Source organism: Pteronotus mesoamericanus, unplaced genomic scaffold (assembly GCF_021234165.1).
Source record: "Pteronotus mesoamericanus isolate MK-2021 breed Mesoamerican mustached bat unplaced genomic scaffold, CSHL_Meso_final scaffold_371, whole genome shotgun sequence".
NCBI classification, from domain to species: Eukaryota; Metazoa; Chordata; class Mammalia; order Chiroptera; family Mormoopidae; genus Pteronotus; species Pteronotus mesoamericanus.
The window spans coordinates 53,997-80,228 of record NW_026555314.1 but is presented as its reverse complement, the minus strand read 5'-3'; the positions used below and the strand labels follow the sequence as shown (position 1 = coordinate 80,228).

Below are 26,232 nucleotides of genomic sequence, written 5' to 3'. Positions count from 1 at the left end.
CCTCCTGGGAACAATGTGATCTCCTCCTGAGTACAACCTACTTAGACTGGCTGAGGTGCCCAGCCCTGTTGGGAGATAATCAGTCTGACTGCATATCACCCTCACTATCATGACCTTGAGTCTCAGAGATGATGTTGAGGTGAAGGAGCTGCCTCCTTGATCACAGCACTGTTTGTGCTCCCTTGGCCATGGGGCTGCCCAGGGGTGGGAAGGCGGGGGCAGGTAATTTCCTGAGCCCAGCATGCTGCCCAGAGGCATTATGGTGTTAGCTGGTGAGAGGCAGCCTCGGTGGCAACAGGCTTTGATGAAGTCAGGACCAACATTCTCTCCCTGACTCCAGAGAGTTCCCATGCTCGAGGCTCACTTTGTGGAGGCTCCTGGAGACAGAGAAAACTGAGAAATAACATACACCCCCTTCTTGCCCCTCCTCTACTTATATTCTTTTGTTGGCTAAAACCCCAAATTTCTTTTAAGTTTTTCTTCTCTCAATCCAGTCAGCAGATGGCATCTTGTCCTTTTTCATGGCAACCTTCCCAACATCTACAGAGGACCCTCCCAGCATCTGCAAGCAGGTTGAACTTATGACCTCTGCATCTTCATAACCTAACATTTTAAGGCCTTTGTGCATGTCATGTAATTAGCTTTAAGATCATACTGCTATACAGCTGAAGTTTGTTTTTCTTCCTTTTCTTAGCTATAGTAGATGAAAAGAGCACAGATATTTTTCTTCACATCTGGGATGATATGAAAGTGAAACTCTGGGCTCAGGGTTCTGTCCTTCACAGTCCAGTGGGGAAAGGAAAGGAATTGGGGGCCAGGAAGTGAGCTGAATGGGGGCCCCTACCAGTCATGGTCTCAGGAAATAGTACAAAGGAGAAGCAGAAGCAGGCTGCTTTCCTGGAAAGTCAGGGTAGACGGGTATTTATCTGTGGCCGGGAGTCACCTGGGAGTTCAGCTATCACCTGCACAATATAAAATATCATATAAACGGAGCCGCTTTAAAATGCGATTTGAGCTGCCATCCCAGAGGAACTGCCTTGCACATCTTTAAGCCTCAAACCTCTAGAATGTTAACTGGACAAAATAACCTTGGAGCTGGGCCTAAGACAACATCATGTCCCAAGAACTGTGTTCATGATAACAAGAAGGCAAATATTATGACAACCAGACTAATGACTCCTGGATTGACAATTAAAAACATTGGTTAGAATTAGTGTCACTGTTATGTTTTCTGCACCAATAGAAATGCCTTCCTTCTATTGTTGTAATCGTTCCCCTTCCTCTTCTCATAAATATCCCTTGCCTCTGTCTCCTAATCAAACATTATTTGGGCTTCTGCCTGAATCAGTGTGCCCCAAATAGCTACACTTTTTTTTTTTAATCTCAAATTAATGCTTGTTACCGCTCACTTCGGCCTTTTATTTTTAGGTAACAACAGCCTCTACCTGGCATGAAGTAAGCCCTCTCTATTGGTTTCTTTTCAAGGGAGTATCAGTTTGCCAGGGCTACCATAACCAAATACTACACACTGAATGGCTTGAACAAACAAAGTTTATTTTCTCATAATTTGGGAGGTGGGAAATCCAAGAAGATGTTGGCAGATTTTGTCTCCCTGGAGGCCTTTCTCCTGGACTTGCAGATGGCTGCATTCTCACTGTGTCCTCATATGGCCTTTCCCTCCATGCTTAAGCATCCCTGGTATCTCTTTGTATGTCCAAATTTCCTCTTATAAGGACACCAGTCAGATTAGATTAGGGTCCACCTAAAGACCTTGTTTTAGTTTTAATTTACCTCTTTAAAGGTCTTATCTCTAAATATCATTCTATTCTGAGGTACTGGGGGATTAAAAATTCAACATATGAATTTTGAAGGACACAATTAAGGCCATAACAGGGAGTGACAGTGAGGGCTTCATTCGCACAGGGGGCTTTACTCTGTAGATGCTGAGCAGGAGCCATCACCAAGTGAAACAGTGGTTTATCACCCAGCTGTTTATTAGAAATATCTGGGAACTTTAATCACACAGACCCTGGGTCCTGCCCTTGGAGAGAGCGATTCTGTTGGTTTACAGGAGGATCAACAGAACCAACCTGGACAGCACTGCTTTTCAAAGCTCCCTAGCACCTGCTGCTCAATATTTGGGCTGTGGCCAAGCCACATGCGTGTCACTTGGGAGCTTGTTAAACATTCAGACTCTCAGGCCCTGCCCAGAACTACTGAACCAGAACCTTTACTTTCACAAGACCCCTGGGTAAGTCCTTCGATTCATTGATGCTTAAGAAGCACAGCCCAGGTGATTCAAAAGTACAGCCCTAATAGAGAAGTCTGCTTCTAGATCTACAGACTTTGCTTACACACCCAACCTCCATGAACATTGTAGGTCATCTAGAAGCCCCAGAAAAAGAGGAAGGGGTCCTGGAAACTTAGAAGGGAAGGGCAAAGCTCCCAGCTCAAGCTCTGGACTGTGATTGTTCTATTGTGTCACTCAACACTGCACTTGTCCCAAAGAAGGTGCTCAGTGTAAATGTCAAATAAATGAAAACAAAATTCCTGATCCTCAACCCACCCTGAAGCTCCCTTGGAAGAACAGGAGAAGAAATATTTCAGTCATACCTGAGAGATCAATGCTTCCCAAGGTGCCTTCACTTAAGAATCCAATGGGGCCCTGGCTGGTGTGGCTCAGTGTGCCAGCCTACGAACCCAAGGGTGGCAGATTAGATTCCCAGTCAGCGCACATGCCTGGGTTGCAGACCAGGTCCCCAGTAGGGGGCGCGTGAGAGACAACCACGCATTGATATTTCTCTCCCTCTCTCCCTTCCTTCCCCTCTCTGTAAATGAAATAAATAAAATATAAAAAAAACAAAAACAAAAACAAAACAGAATCCAATGGGGCAAACATCGAACATTTAGATTCCCAGGTCCCTCTCTTAGAAATTTGAGCTTCCTGGGTGTGACATGCAGGCCCAGAATCTGTATGTATAACGGTGTCCTAGGTGATTCTGAGGTTTGAGCAGTCTTTAGAAGCATTGAAGGGACCAAAGTTCTGCCACCCAAAGCTGCCTTTTTGGGATATTGATTTTAAGCTATTTATTTAAAAAAACAAAAGACTCAGAAAGAAGCTTTGATCCTCTTTGCTTTCCTGCGTAAGAGATTCGGTCACAGAAACCTGCTTCAGGAAGGAGATCTTAGCATGTTTGTCTTAGCCTAATTTGAATTAGTATGGTAAATAAGAGGACTTCAGGCAGGTGCTTGTTAGCTAGATAACACCCCCTCACCCCCACATCCCATTATTTCTGAGTTGCCCAGCAAGTATTTTCCTGCCTGTGTGTTCCACTCATCCTCAAATACCTGTAAATTGCCATTCCCACTTCTGAAAATCTAATACCCCTTTCTCTATTTTCCAAAAATATCTTATGTACCCAATGTTGCCTCATTGTCTTTGGAGTTATCATGCCTATGTGAATTCCCTATGCACATGTATTAAAAAACTTTGATTTTCCTGTTAATCCATCTCTGTTAATTTGGTTATTAGCCAAGCCAGAACAACTTAGAATGTGCGAACAGAAGCATTCATATATTTTTTAGCCCCCACAATTTCATGAGCCAGCCAGTAGAATCACTGGATGGGACCCTGCGGGCTCCGTGGACCGCTGCAGCTGAGAGATCACGGACACCTGGCCACCACCAGCAGAGGTGGAAAGCACTTTACCCCATTGTCCCCTCTCTTCTCTTGTCTGCAGGCTTCGGTGGAAGTTGCAAGTGGTGAGTTCTTTCTCCCTTCTAAACTTACCTTGGTGGGGGAAAAAAATATTTGTGAATTTAGCTTCTTAGGCCTAGAGACTCTTGAGATTTTATATTATTTTATATTTTATTGATTCTTTTCTCCCAGAGAGATGGTAATTTTGTTCTTCAGTATCTATGTCTTTTATGTTGTTTTGTCATAAGAAGGAAATACTATAGGGATAAAACACAGGCATAGATTCCCCATATGCCTGTTATTTGAGTGGTCTCATAGGCTGGGGAGTTAAGTAGTTCTCTCTAGACTCAAGTATATCCAGACAAATGTTGCTGAATTCTCATATAAAAACCTAATGAGGTTTTTCCTTTTGTTGCCTGTAGAAATGGGATCCTTTTACGGGGTTGTGAGAAAAACATTTCAGGGGACCCATGCATGGGGTGATGAGGTTTAGTTGTAAGATTTACTGGGGTTGAAATAAATAGCTGGGCCCAGGTTTCCGGTGTCTTATCTCCATCCATCCTACTGTGAAAAAGTCCAGGCTTGTCTTCATCAGACCCAGTTCCCAGTTTACAAACTTTCAGACTCTTGAATAAATCATTTGTTTCTAGCAAAGCCTCCAGACTCTTGAGTCTCTTTGTCATATAAAATGCATATATTGAAAAAGAAGGATTAGAAAAATAATGATTTAAGTCAGCGCTGTCTGTAAAAGTACTGCACTGATGGAAACGTTTTATACCTGCTCTGTTCAGTTTGCCATAGATGACTACTAAGCCGTTGAAACGTAGGCAGTGTGACGGAGGTACTCAGGTTTAATTTTATTTAATTTTGATTACTGAAAATCAAATTTAAAGGTAGGAGAAACATCTTCCTTACAAATGAATTCCAAATAATTTGTGTACTCACCATAATTTGTGTATCTTAAACATACTCTCCCCTTCATGAGACTCCATGCTCCATCCTGAGTGTAGGCTGGATTTAGTGACTTGCTTCCAAAAAATAGAGTACAGAAAGTGGAAAAAAAAAAAAGTAACTTTATAGTGGAGAAACAAGTGCTAAGTAATATTGATAGCATGTATTCCTGATGGAAAGTTATGAGAAGGATCCATCCCCTCTGTGGTAGAATTCTAAAAACCTATAACCCCAGTGTAACCATGAGAAAGACACCAGCCCAGATTGACAAACATTCTGCAAAATACCTGAACTTTAAGGATGCCTTAAAATCATCAAGGTCATGAAAAACAAAGTAAGTTTAAGAAACTTTCCAGAAAAAGCTAAGGAGACACTACAGCAAAAATCATTGTGGTATCCTGTATGGAAATCTGTGACAGAAAAAAAAGGACATTTAGTGGAAAAACTAGTGAAATTTGAATAAAGCCTGGAGCTTACTTAATTGTAACTTACTGGAGGATACTGGAGTAATTTTGAGGCCTGTATGAAGTCATTTCACACATATACATTTTAAACATTGCAAATATTTTCTCTACATCTACATCTTCTACTTTTTATGGTATACTTCACTAAACATAAATCTTCAAATACAAAGGATCAATAATATTTAGACTGTGTGTCTGACCGTAATATATCATACATATATAATAAATACCATATTATTATATAACTCTTACATTAAAAAGAAAATCAATCACTTGGGAAATTAGGACATACTTGAAATTGAATAAAGAACACACTGTAAAGCAAAAACTGTGGAACACAGTTAAATTTGCACTTAAGTAAATTAATTTTATAGCATTACGTAAAGAGAAATAAAGGAATTTAAACAAATGAGTTAGGCATTTATCTCAAAAAGTTTTAAAGAGGAACAACCTACAGAGATAAGGAGAGTAGAAGTAAGTGAAATAGAGAGGGGAAATGTCATTATAGATTAATAAAATCAAAAGATTACTAAGATAGACTCCTGGCAGAATTGAGCAATTAAAAATAATCCTGTAAAGGTCCAGATACTGAATATTTTAGGCTTTGTGAATATGACCTCTGGTAATTAGTCAGCCTCACTGTTATATCAGGAAAGCAGCCATAGACAACATCTACAAGAACGGCCATATCCTGTGTGCGATACACTTTGTAGACACTGAAATTTGAATTTAATATAATTTTCATGTCTCTTTGTGGGGTTTTCAGCCCTTACAAAATGTAAAGCTCATTCTTAGCCTTCTACTAAGGTGGCAGAGCCTAGGTTGGATTCGCCCCAGGTGCAACTTTAAAGAGAATGGGCGGTGAGACGCAGTCACATGGTCTTAAACATGGGGCAGGCTTTTATGGAAAAGAGTCCACACTTGAGGACTATGAGGTAGATGGTAGGTGGGGAAGTCTAGTTCCTGGTAGAATGTGAGCCTGTTCTCTGGCAGTGAACCATGGCTTTCTGTGTAACCTCGACGCCCAGGACCCTGCCAGGGACTCAAGTATTTAATACCTCGCTGCCCACACTCCTCTAACCCTGACCCCACGCTCAGCGGACCCTACCAAGAGCCAGAGCACGCGCATGCGCCCAAACCCCCCCTTGCGACCAATGAGATCGCAGCACCGGAGCCCAGCCGGCCTCACGCCCGCACCTGGCAGCCAGTCACTGTTGCAGCGGGCGCTCGTGTGGAGGCGTCGGTGGCGGTGCCGGGGGCCTGAGGAGAAGTCGTCACTTCAGGCTTCACCCGGGAGGGCCCCGGGTCGGGTGCGCTGCCGGCAGCCACGGGAAGACCGCGGGGCTGGGATTGGTAAGGACGGGGTGTGGCGCGGTCCGAGTGTTCCTTGAGGGGCGATGAAAGGGATTCCGCGATCCCGCGCCTGCCTTTGCACTGCCCAGCGGCCTGTCCCTGTCTCTGTCTCGCAGCGGGTGAGCGGCCTTGCCTGCGGTCCTAAAAGACCCCTTTCACACGCACCCGCGTCCCTAATCTCCCCAGGCGCCACTTTGAGACGCCCCCATCCCCCAGGTCTTGAGACCGGGCCCGTGCGGGAGCCTGATGCTTCCCCTCAGCGCTGCTCCCGCTGGGGACCCTTGTGGAGCTTTCTCTTGTGAAGATCTGAAACCACTTTTGAAACGCCAGGGTCGCCCCCATTCGGAACATCTGTAGGTTCAGACCCTTTAAAACCTTAGAAGCATTTGAACATTCATGTATTGATTGACCTCTCCCCTACCACAGCGCCTCGTTTTTCTCCTTTGACTGTGTCTTTGGTTGGACTCAAAGCAGCCCCCTCGGCCCTCCTCGAGTGCCCTGAGAGCCAGGACCAAGGCTGATTTTGAGGCTTTTGTTGCGAGCAGTTCCCAGATGGAGTGTTTTCTTTACTGAGGAAGGGGGGATAGGAGAAACAGTGTTTTTGTTTTTGTTTTGTTTTGTTTTGTTTTTTAACCAGAACATCACAAATTTATTTCAGATGTAATATCAACAAGTTTTTTCTTAACTGCACTAAATAAACTTAGCCTTTTAAGTATTTTTAAAGTTAGTCCCTCCAAAAACCTGAGGGAGTTTTTCTTTTTCACACCACATGCCACGTTTTCCCATTAGTTCTTTTCTTTCTTTTCGAAAGACTTTCAGTTGGTGAGTAAACTACTTTGGGGATATTTCAAATTTTGTTTCCTCAGATAAGAACTAATCTATATATTGCATAGATTTCTCTGCAGATTCTTTTCTTTAGAACCTAAATTCATTTACCATACAGTATAATTTTTACTTTTTTGCCCACAGTAAAAACTATCTGTCCTGAAAAGTATGTTGGATACATCCTGTGATCATCCAGTTAATAGAACTGTTTTTACCTCAGTGATAATTTTTACCGTATTTCAAAATAACCAACTTAACATGGGCCATTATTTCAGCCTTTACTGACTCATAGGCATATGAACTAGTGCCCAGCCTCTACCTCTTCTGTATTTTCCTTCTCTGTAAGTGTATGGAATTATTTAATACAAGTTTGATGTAGGACAATGAACCTTTTACAAACATTTACAATTTAGGTTAAAGTCATTGACTAGTGTGGGAAAAGAAATACTATAGTGATAGCCTACACACAATTCAAAATTTATTTATTTTTTTGAGGAATAAGTTTGAGGGAAGGAATTAAATTCTCTTTTCTGGTTAAGTGGGAGATGCCTGAGAAACAGCCAAATGGCAATATCAGGTAGGCAGTGGATAAAAATTATTTCTGTAACATGTAAGTAACCTTAATCCTTCTCTCTGGTTGCGTCAAGGATGTGATCTTCTCCTGCCTGGAATATCTCAAATTCTTTGAAGTTTCAGTGCACGCCCAAGGTAAGATGAGAGATACCTTTACCATGAGGGCTTAACATTATATCTTTTTTCCTTCAATTTTTCTCTTGTTCTCTCCTGTGTTAAAACATTAGTTGTTTAGACAGTACTTTCTGAGTACGTGATCTGAATCTGACTGTGTGTGATAAATTCAGGCTAATCATTGATTTAGGTAATTGTGGAACCTTCTGAGTTGCTTCTTTGAAAAGGGGGAGGGTGGTTGTGACATTCTTTTACCTGATCCCTTGAAATGGAAAAGAAAATTAAGATTCGTAGATTTTAAGCTTTGTAAATCTGATTTCTTTCAGCATGTTTTGAGGCTAAAATGGTCTGATAACAGAAACCATAAGATTTCAGCAAATGTGTTAAGGTAATAAGAGGTTCATTTAGGGTGAATGTATATTGGTTAAAATGATTCCATTGGGTTAGGTTGTTCATTTCTGTACCCTTTTCCAAAAGGGCTTTATTTCTGTAATTGAATGTGGCTGGATAGGGGAGGCCATCTGAATTTATTTTATGCCACTTGGCAAGTTTATAGGTAAGTTGTGTGCCCAGCAACTTGCACTTACAGCTCAGTGAGACCCATTGGGTGGTTCTGGCTCCGTCTCTCATGAGGTTGTAGTCAAGCTTTTGGCTATATCCGCAGACTTGGCTTTTTTGTTGGATGATCTTCATCTAAGCTCACTTGCTTGACTGTATGTAGATGTTTCAGTTCATCACTCTGTGGGCCTTTCCATGAGGCTGCTCATATCATGGCAGCTCACATCCCCCAGAGTAAGTGATTTGAGAGAGAGCTTGCACCCATGATGAAATAAAGACTCCTTTTCAAAAGATAGGTGCGCTATATTTGCTTAGTCCCACAGGCCAACCCTGTGATAGTGTGGGAGAGGGCTACACAAGAGAGTGAATACCAGGAGATGGGATTCATTTGGGGCGTTCTTGGAGGCTGGCTACCATGCCCATTTTTATACTGTTCCAACCTTTTCCTCATATGATCTCAGATATTGTCCTTTTAACATGGGTTAGTTATCTGGCTCCGGGCTAAGGCCAAAACCTTTACTTGTGTTCTAGATCAAAGCAATTCTTGTTTATTCGAGGATATTACTCCAGCACGTCTCATCTTTGTTCTGGATTAAGTTGTCTGTTTTTATGGATCATTCCCATCAGCAAACAGACTAATTGTAATGTCACCTTTCATTAAAAATTCATCTTTTGATTGCACATCTCCCTTCTGCTTATTTTATTTCATATTTGTTTGTCATTACAGGAAAATTCCTCCAGAGTTGTTCATATTTGCTGACTCCCATTCTCTCTTTCTCCTTTAAAACCATTCTTGTCAAGGTTAATAATGAATTCCATAATGCTTAATTCAATGGTCAATTTTTAGTTTTTTAAAAATTTGATATATTGGTAGCATTTGTCAGAGTAACTCATTCTCGCCTCATGTGGATTACAGGATGCTTCTCTTTCTTGATCTCCCCTCCCTCCCTGACATGGCTGTAACTCTTATCTCTTCACATTCTTTTCTGGTTCCTTCTCATTCCACTGGATCTCTAACCAATGGAATGTCCCAGGGCTTGGATCTCAGATCTTTTTCCTTAAGTGATCTCATCCAATTTTGTATTTTAAGTAAGACTATGTGCTGAAGGCTTCAACACTTGTATAACTTTGCCCACACCTTTCCCTGAGCTCTGGTTTTACATATTTGTCTGCTTAGCATCATCGCCTGTTGTATGTCAGCCTCTTCTCCTTCAAATCCCAAATCCGACCCATCAACATATCTTGTGGACCTTCAAGATAATGATCTAGAATCTCCTTAGTACCTCTATTTTTCCATCCTGTCTGTTACTAACACCATCTTTTGTCTGTATTATTTCAGTAGCCTCTTAACTTGTCTTTCTGTTTCCAGCATTATCCTCTGAAGTCTATTTCTTTACACAGCAACCAGAGTGATACTGCTGAAAGGAAAGTCAGATCATATCACTGCTCCCTCCCTTAAAACCCAACAACCCCTCATCACACTTAGAGTAATAACCAAAGAACTTAGGATGGCCTACATTGACCTACCTGACCTTGGCTCTCTTCCATTACAGTGAGCTCATTCTTTGGGTTCTTCTCCAGCTTCCCTCCCTTCCCGTTGTCTTGCCTGTGTTAGCCTCTACTAGGGGTGTCTAGCCTGCAGCCGATGGCTGCATGGGCACAAGATGGCTATGAATGCAGCCCAACACAGAATCATAAATTTACTTGAAACCTTTTTTTTTTTTTTTTGCTTATCAGTTCTTGTTAGTGTTTGTGTATTTAATGTGTGGCCCAAGACAACTCTTCTTCCAATGTGGCCCAGAGACACCAAATTGTTGGACACCCCTGGACCAATCTTTAAATATGTTAAGCATGCTCCAGTCTCAGAGCCTTTGTATTTGCTGTGTCCCTTGCTGCATTACTGTTTCCCAGATAGCCATAAACAAGCCATTCAAATATCAACCTGCCTCTGTATTACTTGTCCTTCATTATTTCCTGCTTCATTTTCTCTCTACATTTATAACCATTTGAAATTTTATGTATGTATACATATAAATATGTGTTTAATATATAATATGTTTTATATATTTTATAACAAAATATATTATTATATATTTTCTAGTTACCTGTACTGGAATGTCAGCTCACTGAAGACTGGGATCTTTGAATCACTGCTGTATCCCCAGTACATAGACCAGTACCTGGTACGTGGTAAGCTCACCAAAAACTTCTATTGAGTGAATAGTCTTCAACTGAAATTTCTCTCAAACACTACCCTGATGCTCCTCCTTCCCCTTTCTCTGTGATTAGGAGACTGTCAAAACTGCAAACTCTGTCATTCCATTTCTGTGTCATTTCTCTGTTTCTTAGTCTTTTGTGGACAGGGATATGTTCTAATTCTATTGATTTCATACATTTTATAGTTACAGTTCACCCAAGGTAGTGGACATCAAAACATTACCAAACGTGTATAAATGACCACAAATACAATCTCTTATGATGATCTTTCCATAGATAAGTTTCTCCTTAATTTCCTAAAAAAAAAAACCCCAAAACTCCTCCACCCTTTTTTTTGGACCCAGGAGTTCTTACAAGGGAATATTTTCTATCTTAGAGTCAATTTGAAAAATAGTGATTTTAATCTTTTGGCTTCTTAACACTTAATAAATGTGGGCGCAAGCTATTTTAACATTATCCTTTGTAGGCTCCTTATGCTTGTAAACTACATGTATACCTAAGTCTGTTCCTCATTCTTTCCTTAAATGTATAAATTAATCAGCCAGTCATTTGAATAACACTGAATAATATAATTCTGAGAGTATAGCTTTAAGCATTAATATTGTATACATTCAAAACCAAGATATGAATGATCTGAAGAAGTTGTACCAAAATTTTTCTTCTGGCAGCTTCCCAATAGCAGGGAGATACTAGTTATGTAGAGATTCATCGCGGAGCCCACCTGACCACTTTTGCAACCTCCAGATTCCTTATAATTTGGCTGACTAATTTATTACTCATACTGGGATATTTTTAAGAGTGAAAAGTGGCACAGGTAATAAATACACAAGGGCAGCAGGTTAAACTGGGATTATCCTGGTCAAAGCAGGATATTGAGCAAGTGTACTGAAAATCTGCATGTCCCCTAACAATGGGGATATGTTTTGAAAAATGCATCCTTAGGCAATTTAGTCGTTGTGCAAACATCATACAAACCTAAATGGCAAATCCTACTACACACCTAGGCTATAAAGGATTGCTTGTTGCTCTATAGGGGATAAAAAATAATTTTCCCTCTACCCTTCTGGGTTCTTGGCTGAAACATCCCTGTAATTAAAGACAGGTTAAAAGGAGAAAAAAAAATGTTTAATAGTGTATATACCTCCTGTATACGTGGGAGAGACCCAGGAAAATTGAGTATCTCACCAAAGTGGCTGAAGAGATGACCTTAAATACCATCTCTGGCTGAAGACAAAAGACGACCTTGGGTAGTCAGTTACAGGAGGTTGCAGGAAAAGCACAGTAGAGAAGGGTAAGCTTGTTAAGCAGAGTTAAGTCTTTGTTTTCTGCATTGGTAAGTGTTTCTAGAGATATGGTCTTCCACCTCTTCCTGTTACAACCAGGAGACAGCCTTACAACTGGAGATTTCCCTTACAATTGTGTATGTCTTTTATAAAGGGTAACTTCTACTTGGTTTTCAGAGTTTATCCAAAGTCTTCTGTTTCTTAAAATTAACCAGCCTAAAATAACCCTTAGGCCAAATAGACATATACTGGAGTGACAGATTCTGTTTTCGTATAGCTTCTAGGCTACAAACCTGTCTAGCCTGTTACTCTGCCAAATACTGTAGACAGTTATAACACAGTGATAAATATTTATGTAATATGTTGTACTGTGACATTACAACACTTATGACCTTGGTAGGCAATAGGCATTGTTTAGCTCCATTATAATCTTAAGAGGACTGTCACTGTATATTCGGTCTCTGTTGACTGAAATGTTATGCAGCACATGACTATAATTAATTTGATCTTCCAAGTTCTTAGTATCAGAAAAATGTCCTTTCTGCAAGAAGTATCCTTCCATCCCTGGGAATATATGCTTCCACTACCAATTTATAAATTGACCATTTGATATGAGTTTAACTCTCTTTGTTGGCTAGATTAGTTTGCATAGTTACTGTAATTCTAATTACCTAACTCTTGTTAAGTCAATGAAGTCTGCTTTGGGGCTTTGAAAATTTAGTATCAGTTGCTGGGATGTGTATGTGTGGGGGGATGTGCTAGGCATTTTTTCCCTTTAATTGAGATATAATTCATATATGATAAAGTTCACTCTTTATTTTTATTTATTATTATTGTTATTTTTTATCCTCACCCGAGGACATGCTTAGAGAGGGGAAGGGAGAGAAAGAAAGGGAGAGAAACATCAACGAGTTGCCTCTCCCACATGCCCCGATCATGATGAACCTGCAATCCAGGCATGTACTCTGACTAAGTGGAATCTGTGACCCTTCAGTCTGTGGGACGACGCTCCAGCCAACTGAGCCACAATGGTCAGGGTGTAAAATCACTCTTCAGAGTTTAAAATTGAAGGATACTTGTGATGGTATTGAGGGCCTATTTGTGTAATCCAGGATATTCTTTCTCAAAACGTGTAATTTAATCACATCTGCAAAGATCCTTTTCTCAAATCAGGTAACATACATGTTTCAGGGATTAGGACCTGATATTTTGGGGATTTGTAATTCAATCTACTTTGGCAACCCATTCCTTTTTCACCCCTCCCAGAAATTTATGTTTATTTCTCCCACTAGTTTATTTCTGCCTGCATGGATTTGCCAATTCTAAAAGTTTTATGTAAGTGGGATTATAAACTATGTGGACTTTTGTATCTGGTTTGATTCATTTAGCATGTTTATAAGGTTCATCTGTATCATACATGTATCCTGATGCTTTATTTGTTTTTATGGCTGAATAATATTCCATTGTATTACCACAATTTATTAATTAATCAGTTAATGGGTATTTGGATTGTTTGCACTTTGTGGCTATTATGAATAATGCTCCTTGAACATTGCTGTGCTAGTTTTTGTGCAGATTTGTGTTTTCAGTTCTTTTTGGTATATTCCTATGAGTGAAATTGCTGGATTATATGGTAACTCTATATTTAATTGTTGAGATACTGCCAACTGTTTTCCAAAGTGGCTGTACCATTTTACAGCAATTACACCAGCAATATATGAGGATTTCAAATTTTCCACATTTTCTCCAACACTTGTTACTGTTCCTCTTTTTGATTAGAGCCAATAGTGGATATGAAGTAGTATCTGATTTTGATTTTGATTTACATTTCCCTAATGACTAATTGCATTGAGCAGCATTTCTTATACTTATTGGCCATGTATATATCTTCTTTGGAGAAATGTCTATATCCTTTGCCCATTTTTAATGAATCTTTTTTATTGTGCTAAAAAACCCATAACATAACATTTACCATCTTAACTGTTTTAAGTATATTCACAGTGTTTTGAATCAGATCTCTAGAACTTTTTCATGTTGCAAAATTGAAACTCAATACTTATTGAATAACAGATTCCCCTTTTCCCTCTCTCCCTAGATCCTGGTATCCATCTACTACTCTACTTTTTGTTTCTTTTGTATTGCTGTGACTACTTTAGATAGTTCATATAAGTGGAATCATATAGTATTGGTCTTTTTTGGGGGCTGGCTCATTTCATTTACCACATGTCCTCAAGGTTCATGCATGTTGCAGTGTGTGACAGAATTTCCTTTTTATGGCTTAATATTTCATTGTATGTATATATCACATTTTAAAAATTTATTTATCAGGCGATGGACATTTGGGCTGCTCCCACCACTTGATTATTGTGAATAGTGCTGCTGTGAACATGTATGTGCAAATAACTTGAAGATCCTGCTTCCACTTTTGGATATATATCCAGAAGTAGGATTTCTCTTTCATATGATAGTTCTATTTTTAATTTTTTGAGGAACTTCTATACTGGTTTTCATAGTAACTGTACCATTTTATAGTCCAACCTTAGTGCACAAGGGTTCCAGTTTCTCCACATCCTTGCTAACAGTGTTATTTTCGGTTTATTTTGATAGTAGCTGTTCTAATGAAGGTGACACATTATCACAGCTTTGATTCCCATTTCTCTGATGATTAGTGTGTTGACTATCATTTCACATACTTTCCAATCATTTTTATGTCATCTTTGGAGAAATGTCTTTTCAGGTCCTTTGCTCATTTTATAATTGAGTTATGTTTTTATTCTTTTATCTTTACATGTAGGAGGTGTTTATTTATTCTGGATACAAGTCACTTATCACCTACATGATTTACAATACATTCTGTTGGCTGTCTTTTTATTTTCATGATGGTGTCCTTGAAGGACAAAAGTTTTTAATTTGATGGTGTTTATTTTGTAATTTATTCTTTTGGTGCCTTGTTTAAGAAATCATTTACTCCTTTTTTTCTTTAAAGAGTTATTGTGGTTTTAGCTCTTACATTTAGTTCTATGATCCATTTTAAGTTACTTTTTGTATATGGAGTGTGGCAAGGGTCCAGTTTCATTCATTTGCATGTTGTCCCAGCAACATTGGTTGAAAAGACTTACCTGTTCTCCATTGAATTATTTTGGTAATCTTGCTTAAAAACAGTTGACCATTACTATATGGGCTTATTTCTGAACTCTGAATTCCATTCCATTGATCTATGTTTCTATTCTTAATGCCAATACCACTAACTTTGTGCTACTTTTTGAAATCAGGAAGTGTGAATCTACCAGTTTTGTTCTTCTTTTTCGAAATTGTTTTTAGGTATTCTGAGTCCCTTGAATTTTCATATTATTTTCAATTTCTGTGAAAAAGACAGGAATTTTGATGAATTTTAGGAGCCTTGCCATCTTTCCAATATTAAATCTTCTGATCCATGGATATGAGATGTCTTTACATTTATTTAGGTCTATTCTAATTGCTTCTACAATGTATTCAATATAATTCAGTGTTTTCAATATAAACATTTTTCATTTACTTTGTTAAATTTATTTTTAAGTATTTTATTTCCTTTAATGTTATTGTAAATGGAATTGTGTACCTACTTTCATTTTCAGACTCTAGTGTATAGAAATATAATTGATTTTTTAAATATTAACCTTGTTTTTTGATGAACTTGCTGGTTCTAATACTTTGAGGAACTTGAGGACATGTGGTAAATGAAATGAGCCAGCCCCCAAAAAAGACCAATACTATATGATTCCACTATATGAACTATCTAAAGTAGCACAGCAATACAAAAGAAACAAAAAGTAGAATAGTAGATGGATACCAGGATCTAGGGAGAGAGGGAAAAGGGGAATCTGTTATTCAATAAGTATAGAGTTTCAATTTTGCAACGTGAAAAAGTTCTAGAGATCTGATTCAAAACACTGTGAATATACTTAATACTTAAAACAGTTAAGATTACTCAGGATTTTTTATATACAAAGTCATGTCACGTCCAATATAATTTTACTTCTTCCTTTCTAATCTGAGTCTTCTTTTATTTGCCTGATTGCCCTGGTTATAGAATATACAATATAATGCTGTATCAAAGTATTGGAAGTGAACAATCCTTGTCTTCTTCCAGCTTTCAGTTTTTTACTGAAATTTCAGTTTGATTAAGTATAATGCTAACAGTGGGTCTTTTAAAAACACCTTTGTGTGAATTAGAAAGTTTCCCTCTGATCCTAATTGTTGAATATTTTTTCCTACTGTGAAAGGGTGCTAGATTTTGTCAAACGCGTTTTCTGCAGGCAGATGTGGGGTTCTTTTGTCCTTTATTCTATTAAAATAGTATAATGTTGGTTCATATTTGTATAATGAACCAGCTCTGCATACCTTACATAAATCCCCCTTGATCATGGTGAATGGTCCTTTTTATATGTTGTTGGATTTTGTTTCCTAATTTTGTTGAGGATTTTTGCTTCCATATCATAAGGGGTACTGGCTGGTCTACAGTTTTCTTTTTGAATGTGTGTAATATATTTGTCTGATTTTCATATCAGGATAATACTGGCCTCATAGAATGGCCTGAGAAGTTTTCTTTGGAAGTTAATTTTTAGCAGAGTTGATGAGGGACTAGTGTTGGGCGCCAGCTGAGGAGGCATGGGTCCTGGAGGTCCCTGTTTGGGTGCCAGCTGAAGCAGAAGGCGGACTCTGTCCCAAAGAATGTGCTCTGGGTCACCATGGATGGGGAAATAAAATAAATCGTCCCAGACACTTTTCTCTTGGTTGGCCAAGGGAAGGGGGTGGCACTTCCCTCCAGTGGAGAAGGCCCCTAGCCCTTTTCTTGAAGTGGCTTTTATTGAGAACAGTATGCACAGGCGTATACAGCAAAGCTCATCAATCAATGTCAAAAAGCTATGCTTATAGAAAACAGAGATCATAGATAACAATTGAAGGAACACAGAGATTTGCCTCAGGTCAGGGTCTGGTAGACCGAATGGCGCCCATTTGGCCCTGAAACCTGGGGAACCTGATCCCATTCTGTACTTGACCCCAAATATCAGTACTCATTAACTTGAGGGCATTCTTAGCAAAGTAAGTTTCATAGGATTTAATGCATTCCTTTTCCAGGCCTAATTGTCCCTGGAACCACCCAATCCAGTTTAGGGCTGTACCTGCCTTAAGTATTATTTCAAGCCTGAGCCAGGCAGGCAGGACAGAGCCGCCAAAAGATAAGGAGACTTATTTTCGATAGAATTAGGACTCCCGGCTATATCAAAGCCAAGGGGTGAGGGTCTTTTTCCCCTTCTCCCTGTCCCCCAAGTCCTCTGATGACCCCTATGAAACTGTGCCTGTCTTCGGTTGCCCCTGCCCTTGAGGGGTCTTACCCATCGTTGACTAACCAGCCATCCTCTTTGGCCAACCTGGGTGATGTGAGGGAGGCAGGGGCTGTGCCCTTGCCAGGGGGACATGTTTTGTCTCCTCAGTTTCCTATTTTGCCAAGACCTCCTTGCTTAGCTCCAGCCTTGGGGCCTTCTTGCCTGTTGGTGAGGCTACAGTCCCTGAAACCAGGAAGGATGGTTCCCAACACTTGTTTAATTGTTTTGATAGAATTCACCAGGGTAGCCATCAGATCTCGGGCTTCTTTTTTGGAAAGTTTATGATTATAAATTCAATCTCTTGTTTTGGGTCTATTCATATTTTTTTTTTCTTGAGTCATTTTGATCGTTTGTGTCTTTCTAGGAATTTGTTCATCTTGGTTATCTTTTTGTTGAAATAGAATTGCTCATAGTATTCCCTTAAGTTTTTTTTTTTTTCATTTTATTTTATTATTATTTTTTGGTTGGTAATAATATACCCTCTTTATTTTAAAAAAAATAATTAGATGAAATTCATATAGCACAAAATCAGTCATTGTACAATTCAGTGGCATATAGAGTGTTCATGATGTACTTGTGCTTCCTCTGTTTAGTTCTAAAACATCTCCATCATTCCAAAGTAAAACTTTCAGCCATCAATAGTGTTTCCTCTCTTTTTCCCTCCTCCATTCTCTGGCAGCCACCTGTTTTATATTTATATTCTATGGATTTATTTGTTCTGGATATTTCCTACATATGAAATCATATAATATGTGACCTTTTTTTGTCTGGCATCTTTTATTTTGTATGTTTTCAGAGTTTATCCAGGTTGTAGCATGAATCAGTACTTCATTACTTTTATGATTAAATAATATTATTCCACTGTATGTAGTAGATACCACAATTTATTTTATCCATTCTTCCATGATGGACATTTGTGTTACTTATTATACCTTTATACCTTCTGAATAATGCTGCTATAAACATGTATGCACGTTACATGTACTTGTTTGAATGTTTTCAGTTTTTTGGGATATATACTTAGAAGTGGACTTGTGGGGTCATATGATAATTCTGTGTTTAACTTCTTGAGGAATTGCCAAACTGTTTCCCACAAAAATCCTGTGACTTTTGCAAGCCTTTGGTTTATTTCCAGGATTTGAGAAACCTGATTTTTAAAAATTTGCTTTTATGAAGGAGCAAATTTTTTTAGTTCTTCGTTCTGCCATTTCCTCTGAACTCACCTTGTTGCTGGCACTTAATAAATTGACATTGGAATGTTTCCATAGTTGTCTTTTTAATTGTCCTCCACAGCCCCTCTTTAAATTGTTTACCACTCACCAGATACTTCCAGACTTTTTCCAAACATTCAGTTTTAGTGAAAGAACTGGCCTCTGATCTAAGAGGCCAACTTTAGGTCAAACTGACACTGTCCTCATAGCTTCTTTGTGTGATACCTTCTAAGAGGCTGTTTTTGGGAGGAAAGGAAGGAAAGGGAAAATAGCTGAATTTCTCCTCTGCCTGGGAGAAGATCCCATGTTTGACTAACCATACTGTTTTGAGAAAACTCTTCCCCAAACTCTTGGTCCCTATGATGAAATCAAACCCAGACTTGAAGGAAATGGGTGTTTCTCAGGTTTGAACATGTCCTGCCTGTTCCTTCAGCCCACCTTCCTTTGTTGAATTTATTTCTAACTCTAGATAATCATTTTTCTTTAATGAATACTTGAGTGTTTATTGTGTGCCAGGGCTGCTCTAGGCAGAAGGGGGAAATCTGAACAAAACTGACAAAAAGAAACAAAAAAAACCAAAACCCCACACAAACTAAAAAACAAAACAGAACTTCTCCAATGGAAGGATCTGGCAGAGGAAGAAGCATAATAAATATAATAAATTGATACATTCTCTGGTGAAATAGCAAGTAGTGTTATGAAATTAGGAAAATTGTAACAGCTGGGCCATGGGATTGAATGTTGGGTACACAGGAGTATAGTCTCATGGAGAGGTAAATTTGGACATGGACTTGAAGGAGATAGAAATGTTAACCACTGGGATATCTGAGAGACAAGAGTTTCAGTTAGAAAGCCTGAGGGGGATGTTTAAGAAGCAATAAGAAAGCCACTGTGGCTGGATTAGAGTGAATGAATATTAGAGAAATATGAAGAGTGGAAATGGTGGTGAGGGTCTGTAAATCCTTGACTTTTCTCTCAGTTGATTTGTTAGAAATAGTCACATCTTTTGACAGAGAACGACCTTAGTTTAGTAGTTGTTCTCATCCTACACTCCTAGCTAGATTAGACCATATTTGTGTACTCCTGTACCATTCTAATCTTATTTATGGAAAAAAGTATCAAAAATATTTGTGAAAAAAATATCTTTGTTTTACTTAGTTACCCTAGGGTGGAATGCAAACATTAACTCTTGTTTTAAGGAGGATTTTCCCATTTCCCCCAAGGATCTGTGTTTAATTGGCATTAAATTCTAAAGCAGCAAATATGTGGGGGTTAATGGAGGAGGAAGGGAGAGAAATAGTGGTGGGGAAGGGACACAAGTGCTATGGGTGGGGAGAAAGTGAGGGATTTGGAACAGGAACTTGGAGGAGTAGTTCTGGGATGAAAAGAGTCTTGGGCAAGGGAAGATAGTGAGGATAGGTACCAGAGGAGCCCTAGTGGCCTAATTTTAGGAAGTTACTCAAGAAAGACAGATGCTGAGAAGAGCTGTTGATAACAATAACAAAGACCCACTGCAAAATCCATTGTTTAAATGCACAGGAATAATCTGGGAGATGGATTATCACCAACAGACCTGTCAGCTGTCTTTGGAATGAAACCTTTACTTTGGCTCCTCCTATAGATCTTGGCAACTTCCTGGCTGGAGGGATATGAAGTGATTTCTTAGAACTGACCCCTTAGATCTAGTTGATCTTTACAGTTCTGCCTCACAACCTAGTATCTCAAGATTCTGATAAATGGTAGAAAATAAGGACACTAGAGAAGTGGTAAGAAAATTCCCATGTTCTAATGTTATGCTTGTTCTAAATGAATTCATTAATTTATTCACTTTGTCTGATTCTTTGTGTACCCTTAACTTTCCCCCTTGGTTGGATGGAAGGGGAATCACTATGGATAATAGCTAGAAATCCACCCAAGATGAGCTGAGTGAAAGTGCAGCAATGTTACTAGAACTTGTTTATTTCATATTTTTTTTACACAGGAAATTGTCATAATTTGGGAGCCTGGGAAGTCGAAGATCAAGGTTTCAGCTGATTTTGTTCCCAGCCAGTGTGCTCTCTTCCTGGTTTTAAGACAGCTACCTTCTCCCTGTGTCCTTACAAGGGGGTGGGATAGAGAAGGAGCAAGCTCTCCAGTATCTTTAAGGTCACTAACCCCATTATGAGGGTCCCACCCTCATGACCTCATCTAAACCTAATTACCTGTCGAAGACCCTATCTCCAGTACCATCACACTGAGGGGTAGGGCTTCAACACACGGAATTGGTGGGGGGCGTGCGGGGGTGGGGGTTATAATTCAGTCCATAGCAAAACCTAAAATATATTGCCAAGAATTGAAGGAATCATTTGACATTTAGATGCTCTAATATTCAGATAGTGGTGATGTGTTAAATAATTTGAAGGACAGACAAATAAGACAGAACAATTTGGAGCCTATTGCAAGTATACAAACATGAAGTAATTAGTGGACCTAAACCTAGAAGCTGGGGGGAGGTGCTCTAATAGGAATGGAAATGAAAAGTAGTTAGAATGACCAAGGCTCTAAAAAGTTATTTAGAATCACAACTTTCTGTGATTAATTTGATGGGAACTGGGTGGGGGGTGATAGAATTAAGTTTTATAACATAGAAGTGTTTACTGGAGAAACCTGGTTCTTGCTGATGCGGTAAAGAATTACAGATCAACAAGACTACTAGTGAACAAGCAGGGTTTATTAGTGACACATTTTAACATGGGAAGGAAAGGTAACAGCATTGGGTGGCAAGGGCAGGGGTGGCAAGAGCAAGGGTAGCAAGAGACTGGGTGGTCAGAGGCATCAGGTCCTTTGTTCTGAGGACTTACATAGTTGGCAAGATGGGGGTGACAGAGTGACATATTGATTGGTGGGTAAAGGTGATGTCAGCTTCCCCCAGGGTGATGTGACTACCCAAACGTAGGAATATGTGGAGGTTCTTTCCCAGTGAGTGGAAACAGTACATAGAATTTCGAGGACTTCCATCCCACCTTCTAGGCCTTGGGATGTTCAGGACAACTGTCAATCTTAGTAAGACTGTTACAGAAGCCCAGTCTCAAGGACTCTCCCCTTCCCTGTGCTATCATAGTCTTGCTTGTGTTGTTAGGAATGCCTGGCAATCCTATCAGACTAGGCTCAGGACTGCTAGCCTAATGGGTGAGACAAGTCTTTCTTTGCTTCTAGACTTCTGTATTAAGTTCTTTGTTAAATTGTAATGGTGAGGGCCCTGCCATTATTTCCCTGCTGGCCACTCATTCCTAGCTGCTACCTAACAGAAGGAGAGTAAAAGTGAATCCAATGAAGCTCTTTGATCCTTAGAGACTAAGCAGTTAATAACACTATCATCAGAAATAGACATGCATTAAATTAGAGTTCTGTTGAAGAGAACACTGAACCAAAATTCAGGAATCACACATTTTAGTGCTAGGTCTGTTCCCAAACCCTACATATATACCTTTAGGTGAATCTTAAACTTTTCTAGGCTTTAGAAGCCCATCCTCATAATTCTGACGGCCATATTATCTGTCATATTGTTTTCTGATTTTTATGGTATCAGGAAGAATATTAATAATTTTGATTTAGATTTATGTCTTTTTAGAGAAGATATTAGAGCATAAATGTAGAATTACCTAGAAGGTGGTTACAAGAAATATGGAAGTGATCATGCAAAGAAGGTTAGATTAAGGATGAAGTTCTCCCACAGAACATTTCTGATTGCCACAGCTAGGGGATTGCTACTGGCATTATCAGGTAGAAGCGAGAGATGCTGCCAGATGCTGCCAAATGTCCTAAATGCACCCGACAGTCCCCCACAACAACGAATTACCTGGTCCGAAATGTCAACTTAGATTGAGAAACACTGGACTATGTGGCATCGCTCTAGTGTTAAATAACTGAAGTTGTGTATAGACAGATCAAACCCATTTTTGTTGATTCCAAAGAGCAGTGTTTTCAAATCTACAGTATGTGTTTTCTTATATTACATAATCTTATCTTTTTAAACTCCCAAGTTGGTACACACATTTGCAGGATTAAATATCTATATGTTCAAAAATTATATACTAATAAGCTAATTAAATTAATGAGAGGTGCATGGCACATAGTGGATGCAGTTTGATTTTTATAGATTGGACTAAGCTGGTTTGAAGATATCCATGTTGGGCTACAATGAATTTGAAATTGTTTTCAGAAGTTGGTGAGTTTTGAACTGTGGTTGAAAGTGCCTGCATTTGCCAGCCTAAAACCAGTGGTTTTCAGACCACTGGTAGTGTACCCGCTGATGAATCATAATTGAATTTGTGGGTCATGATCAATTTAGGAAAAATGAAATAGAAAATATTAGAATAAGCATCCCATGTAGTAAAGGCAATTATTATTTATATGTGTTTGTGTAGCTGGATGCCATATAAATTTTATTTTTACTATAGATTGTAGCAAAAAAAAATTTATGTAACAAGGTAACACCTTTAAATCCTTACTGGCCTACAGAAATTCTGTTGTAGACAAGGTTCTCAGAGTAAATTCATGGAAAACATTGAATTAATGGAGCACAATCTGCTCCACATTAAATAGCATTATTAATTTATTTAACAAATAATTTATTTGTTGAGCTTCTGTGCTGGGGATATAGCCCTTTGGAGTTTATATTTTATTGGATAGACAATAGAAAAGAATCAAGATAAATAAACAATTTATAATACCTTAGGTGGTAATAAGGGATTGAAGGTAGAATAAGGGAAGAAGTATCAGGAATATGAGTTAGAAGTCGGTTAGAGTATTTGAGAACTCTCTGCAAGACTTGGCACAGAGCCCTGCAGTTAGGAGGAGCCAGTCATGCAGATATCTGGATGATGAGCATTCATATTAGTGGGGCAGCAAATACAAAGGCCCTAAGCAAGGTGAAGTGTTCTGTGTGTTTAAGAAGTAACAAGGAGGTCAGTGTGGTTAGAATGAAGTGGATGTGAGGAGTACGAGTTAGCTGCAGGGTGACACGCAGGGTTGGAAGAATGGTCTTGTAGGCATTGTAAAGATTTGGTCTTTTACTGAATAAACCAGAAAGCCATTAGAGAGTTTTGAGCTGAGCAGTGATAGAACCTGATTTAATAGAATCTCTTTGCCTGCCTTGTGGAGAAGACACTGAGGTGGGTTGAGGGAGGGAGGAAGCACTGTTGGATTTAAGTTAAGTGGGGAAGTCAGGACTGGAGGGAGAAATTTAGGAGACATCAGCAAATGGATTATAATTAAGGCCTTGAGTTGGGATGAGATCATCAAGAGAGTTTTATTTGCTAAGCACTTAACATTGAAGTACACTGTGTGTTAACTACGTATAGGTGCTCTTAGTTTATTCTTTGAATTTGACAATTTTCTATGTTAATATTTATGAAATCAGAAGATGTGAATCCATTGAAATATGTGCATTTAATATAAATTTTCCTCAATTCTACTACAAAACAAACTACCATTGAATAGTTGGTGCTTTTTAAAAAGAACTGTTACCTTAAGTCTAAGAAATAAGAATTTTTGCCTTTGAGATACAGAAACATGTTTAAAAGTTATAATCTAGCCAAAGAACCTACAGCTGCTGTGTGGCTGACTTAGAATTCCAGCTGTTTCTTCTCTGATTCCAAAACTTGTGTTTTTAAACACTATGCAGTGGTACCTTTTGTCAGAAATACTGGTCCTTTACTTATGATTTTGCCTAGTGATTAGTTGTTAGAAGTTTTTTTTTTAATAGAAGAGATCATAATTAGCATAGGACAAGGCTATGATTCTAGTCTTACAGACTTGTAATCATAGTTTTAAGCTATCATTTATCCTCTTTGAGTTTACAGTGTTCTCTGTAAAATAAGGATGTTTATAACTATCTTAGAGTTTTGGAGAGAATTAAATGAGATACTTTTTTTTTCTATACTTACTGATGTGTAGTGTTGTTTTTACTTAGGTGGCAGTTTATATAAAGGAAGCACTGGGACTTGTGCCTGCACCCTTTAAGAATAAAAAAAAAATTAGAAGATGGAACCAACATGTATATTATGTGAGGAAAAACAAGAGCCAGAACCACAGAAGAGCATAGAAGAAAGAAAACAAGTAGATGAAGAAGATGCTGAGCTGATCTTTGTTGGAGTGGAACATGTAAATGAAGATGCTGAGCTGATCTTTGTTGGGGTGACTTCAGCTTCAAAACCAGTCGTTTCAAACATTTTGAACAGAGTCACCCCGGGTTCATGTTCAAGGAGAAAAAAGTATGGTCACCTCAGAAAAGATAATGCTCGTGAATTGCAGCCTGTAAGTCATGTGACCCCTATGTCAGATGCAGTGACTGTCTTGCCAGTTTCTGAATCTGAGTCAAGATTAACCGATAGTCCTATTATTATTATTGAGCCTTTGTCTAAACCCGATTATAAAAGTAACTCATCACATGTTGTGCCTAATAGCTCTTCAGAGTTATGTACTCCTTTGATTACATTCACAAGTTCATTGCAGCCTCCAGTAGGAGCAGCACTTTCTGTAGGCGGTTGTGCATCAAAGCAACTTCCCACTTCTGAAATAAACAGCATAAATCCCAAAAGGCCTAAACTGAGTGATGGAATCACAGGGGGACTTTCTTCAGCTTTGTCCTCTTCAGGAATCTTTCATACAATTACTCCTCAACAAACAACACCCTCAAATGGTGTTCATACCTCATTAAGCCCTATTCAGAATGGAGCACCTTTACCAACAGCTTATCCAAAGGACAGTGTCCCTTTAAAGACTATAAATCCTGTTAGGGAAAATAGACAGACAAAAAAAGACTTTTCAAGTCTAGCAAGTCAAAACAAGACTGTTGATTCCACGAAAGGAAATCTGATCATGTTACTTAATGACTTTTACTATGGACAGCATAAAGGAGATGGGCAGCCAGAAAAAAAGACCCACACAACCTTTAAATGCCTCAGCTGCTTGAAAGTTCTAAAAAATGTCAAGTTTATGAATCATGTGAAGCATCATTTGGAACTTGAGAAGCAGAGGGGTGACAATTGGGAAATCCACACCACCTGCCAGCACTGCCACCGACAGTTTCCCACTCTCTTCCAGCTGCATTGTCACATTGGAAGTGTGCATACTGCCCAGGAGCCCTCTGCTGTCTGTAGAATTTGTGAATTGTCATTTGAAACAGATCAGTTTCTCTTACAGCACATGAAGGACAATCATAAGCCTGGTGAAATGCCCTATGTGTGCCAGGTTTGCAATTACAGGTCGTCAGCCTTTGCTGATGTGGAAACACATTTCAGAACATGCCATGAAAACACTAAGAATTTGCTTTGTCCATTTTGTCTCAAAATTTTCAAAACGGCAACACCCTACATGTGTCATTACAGAGGTCACTGGGAAAAGAGTTTTCACCCCTGTTCCAAATGCCGGCTACAGTTTTTAACTTTCAAAGAGAAAATGGAGCACAAGACCCGGTGTCATCAAATGTTTAAGAAGCCTAAGCAACTAGAAGGATTGCCTCCTGAAACTAAAGTTGTTATTCAGGTATCACTGGGACCTCTTCAACCAGGGTCAGTGGAAGTAGCATCCATTACTGTGAGCACATCTGATTCTGAATCATCACCCCCCAGGGCCTAA

At 39.1% G+C, this 26,232-nt stretch overlaps 1 protein-coding gene across 1 annotated transcript; it reads left to right on the top strand.

Moving 5' to 3' along the window:
- The first annotated feature begins 10,654 nt into the window (after window positions 1-10,654).
- On the top strand, window positions 10,655-26,232 carry LOC129086233 (zinc finger protein 280B-like). Its single transcript, XM_054592715.1, has 2 exons — window positions 10,655-10,718; window positions 24,566-26,232. Exon 2 carries the CDS (start codon window positions 24,637-24,639, stop codon window positions 26,230-26,232), a length of 1,596 nt encoding a protein of 531 aa, XP_054448690.1. The 5' UTR covers window positions 10,655-10,718; window positions 24,566-24,636.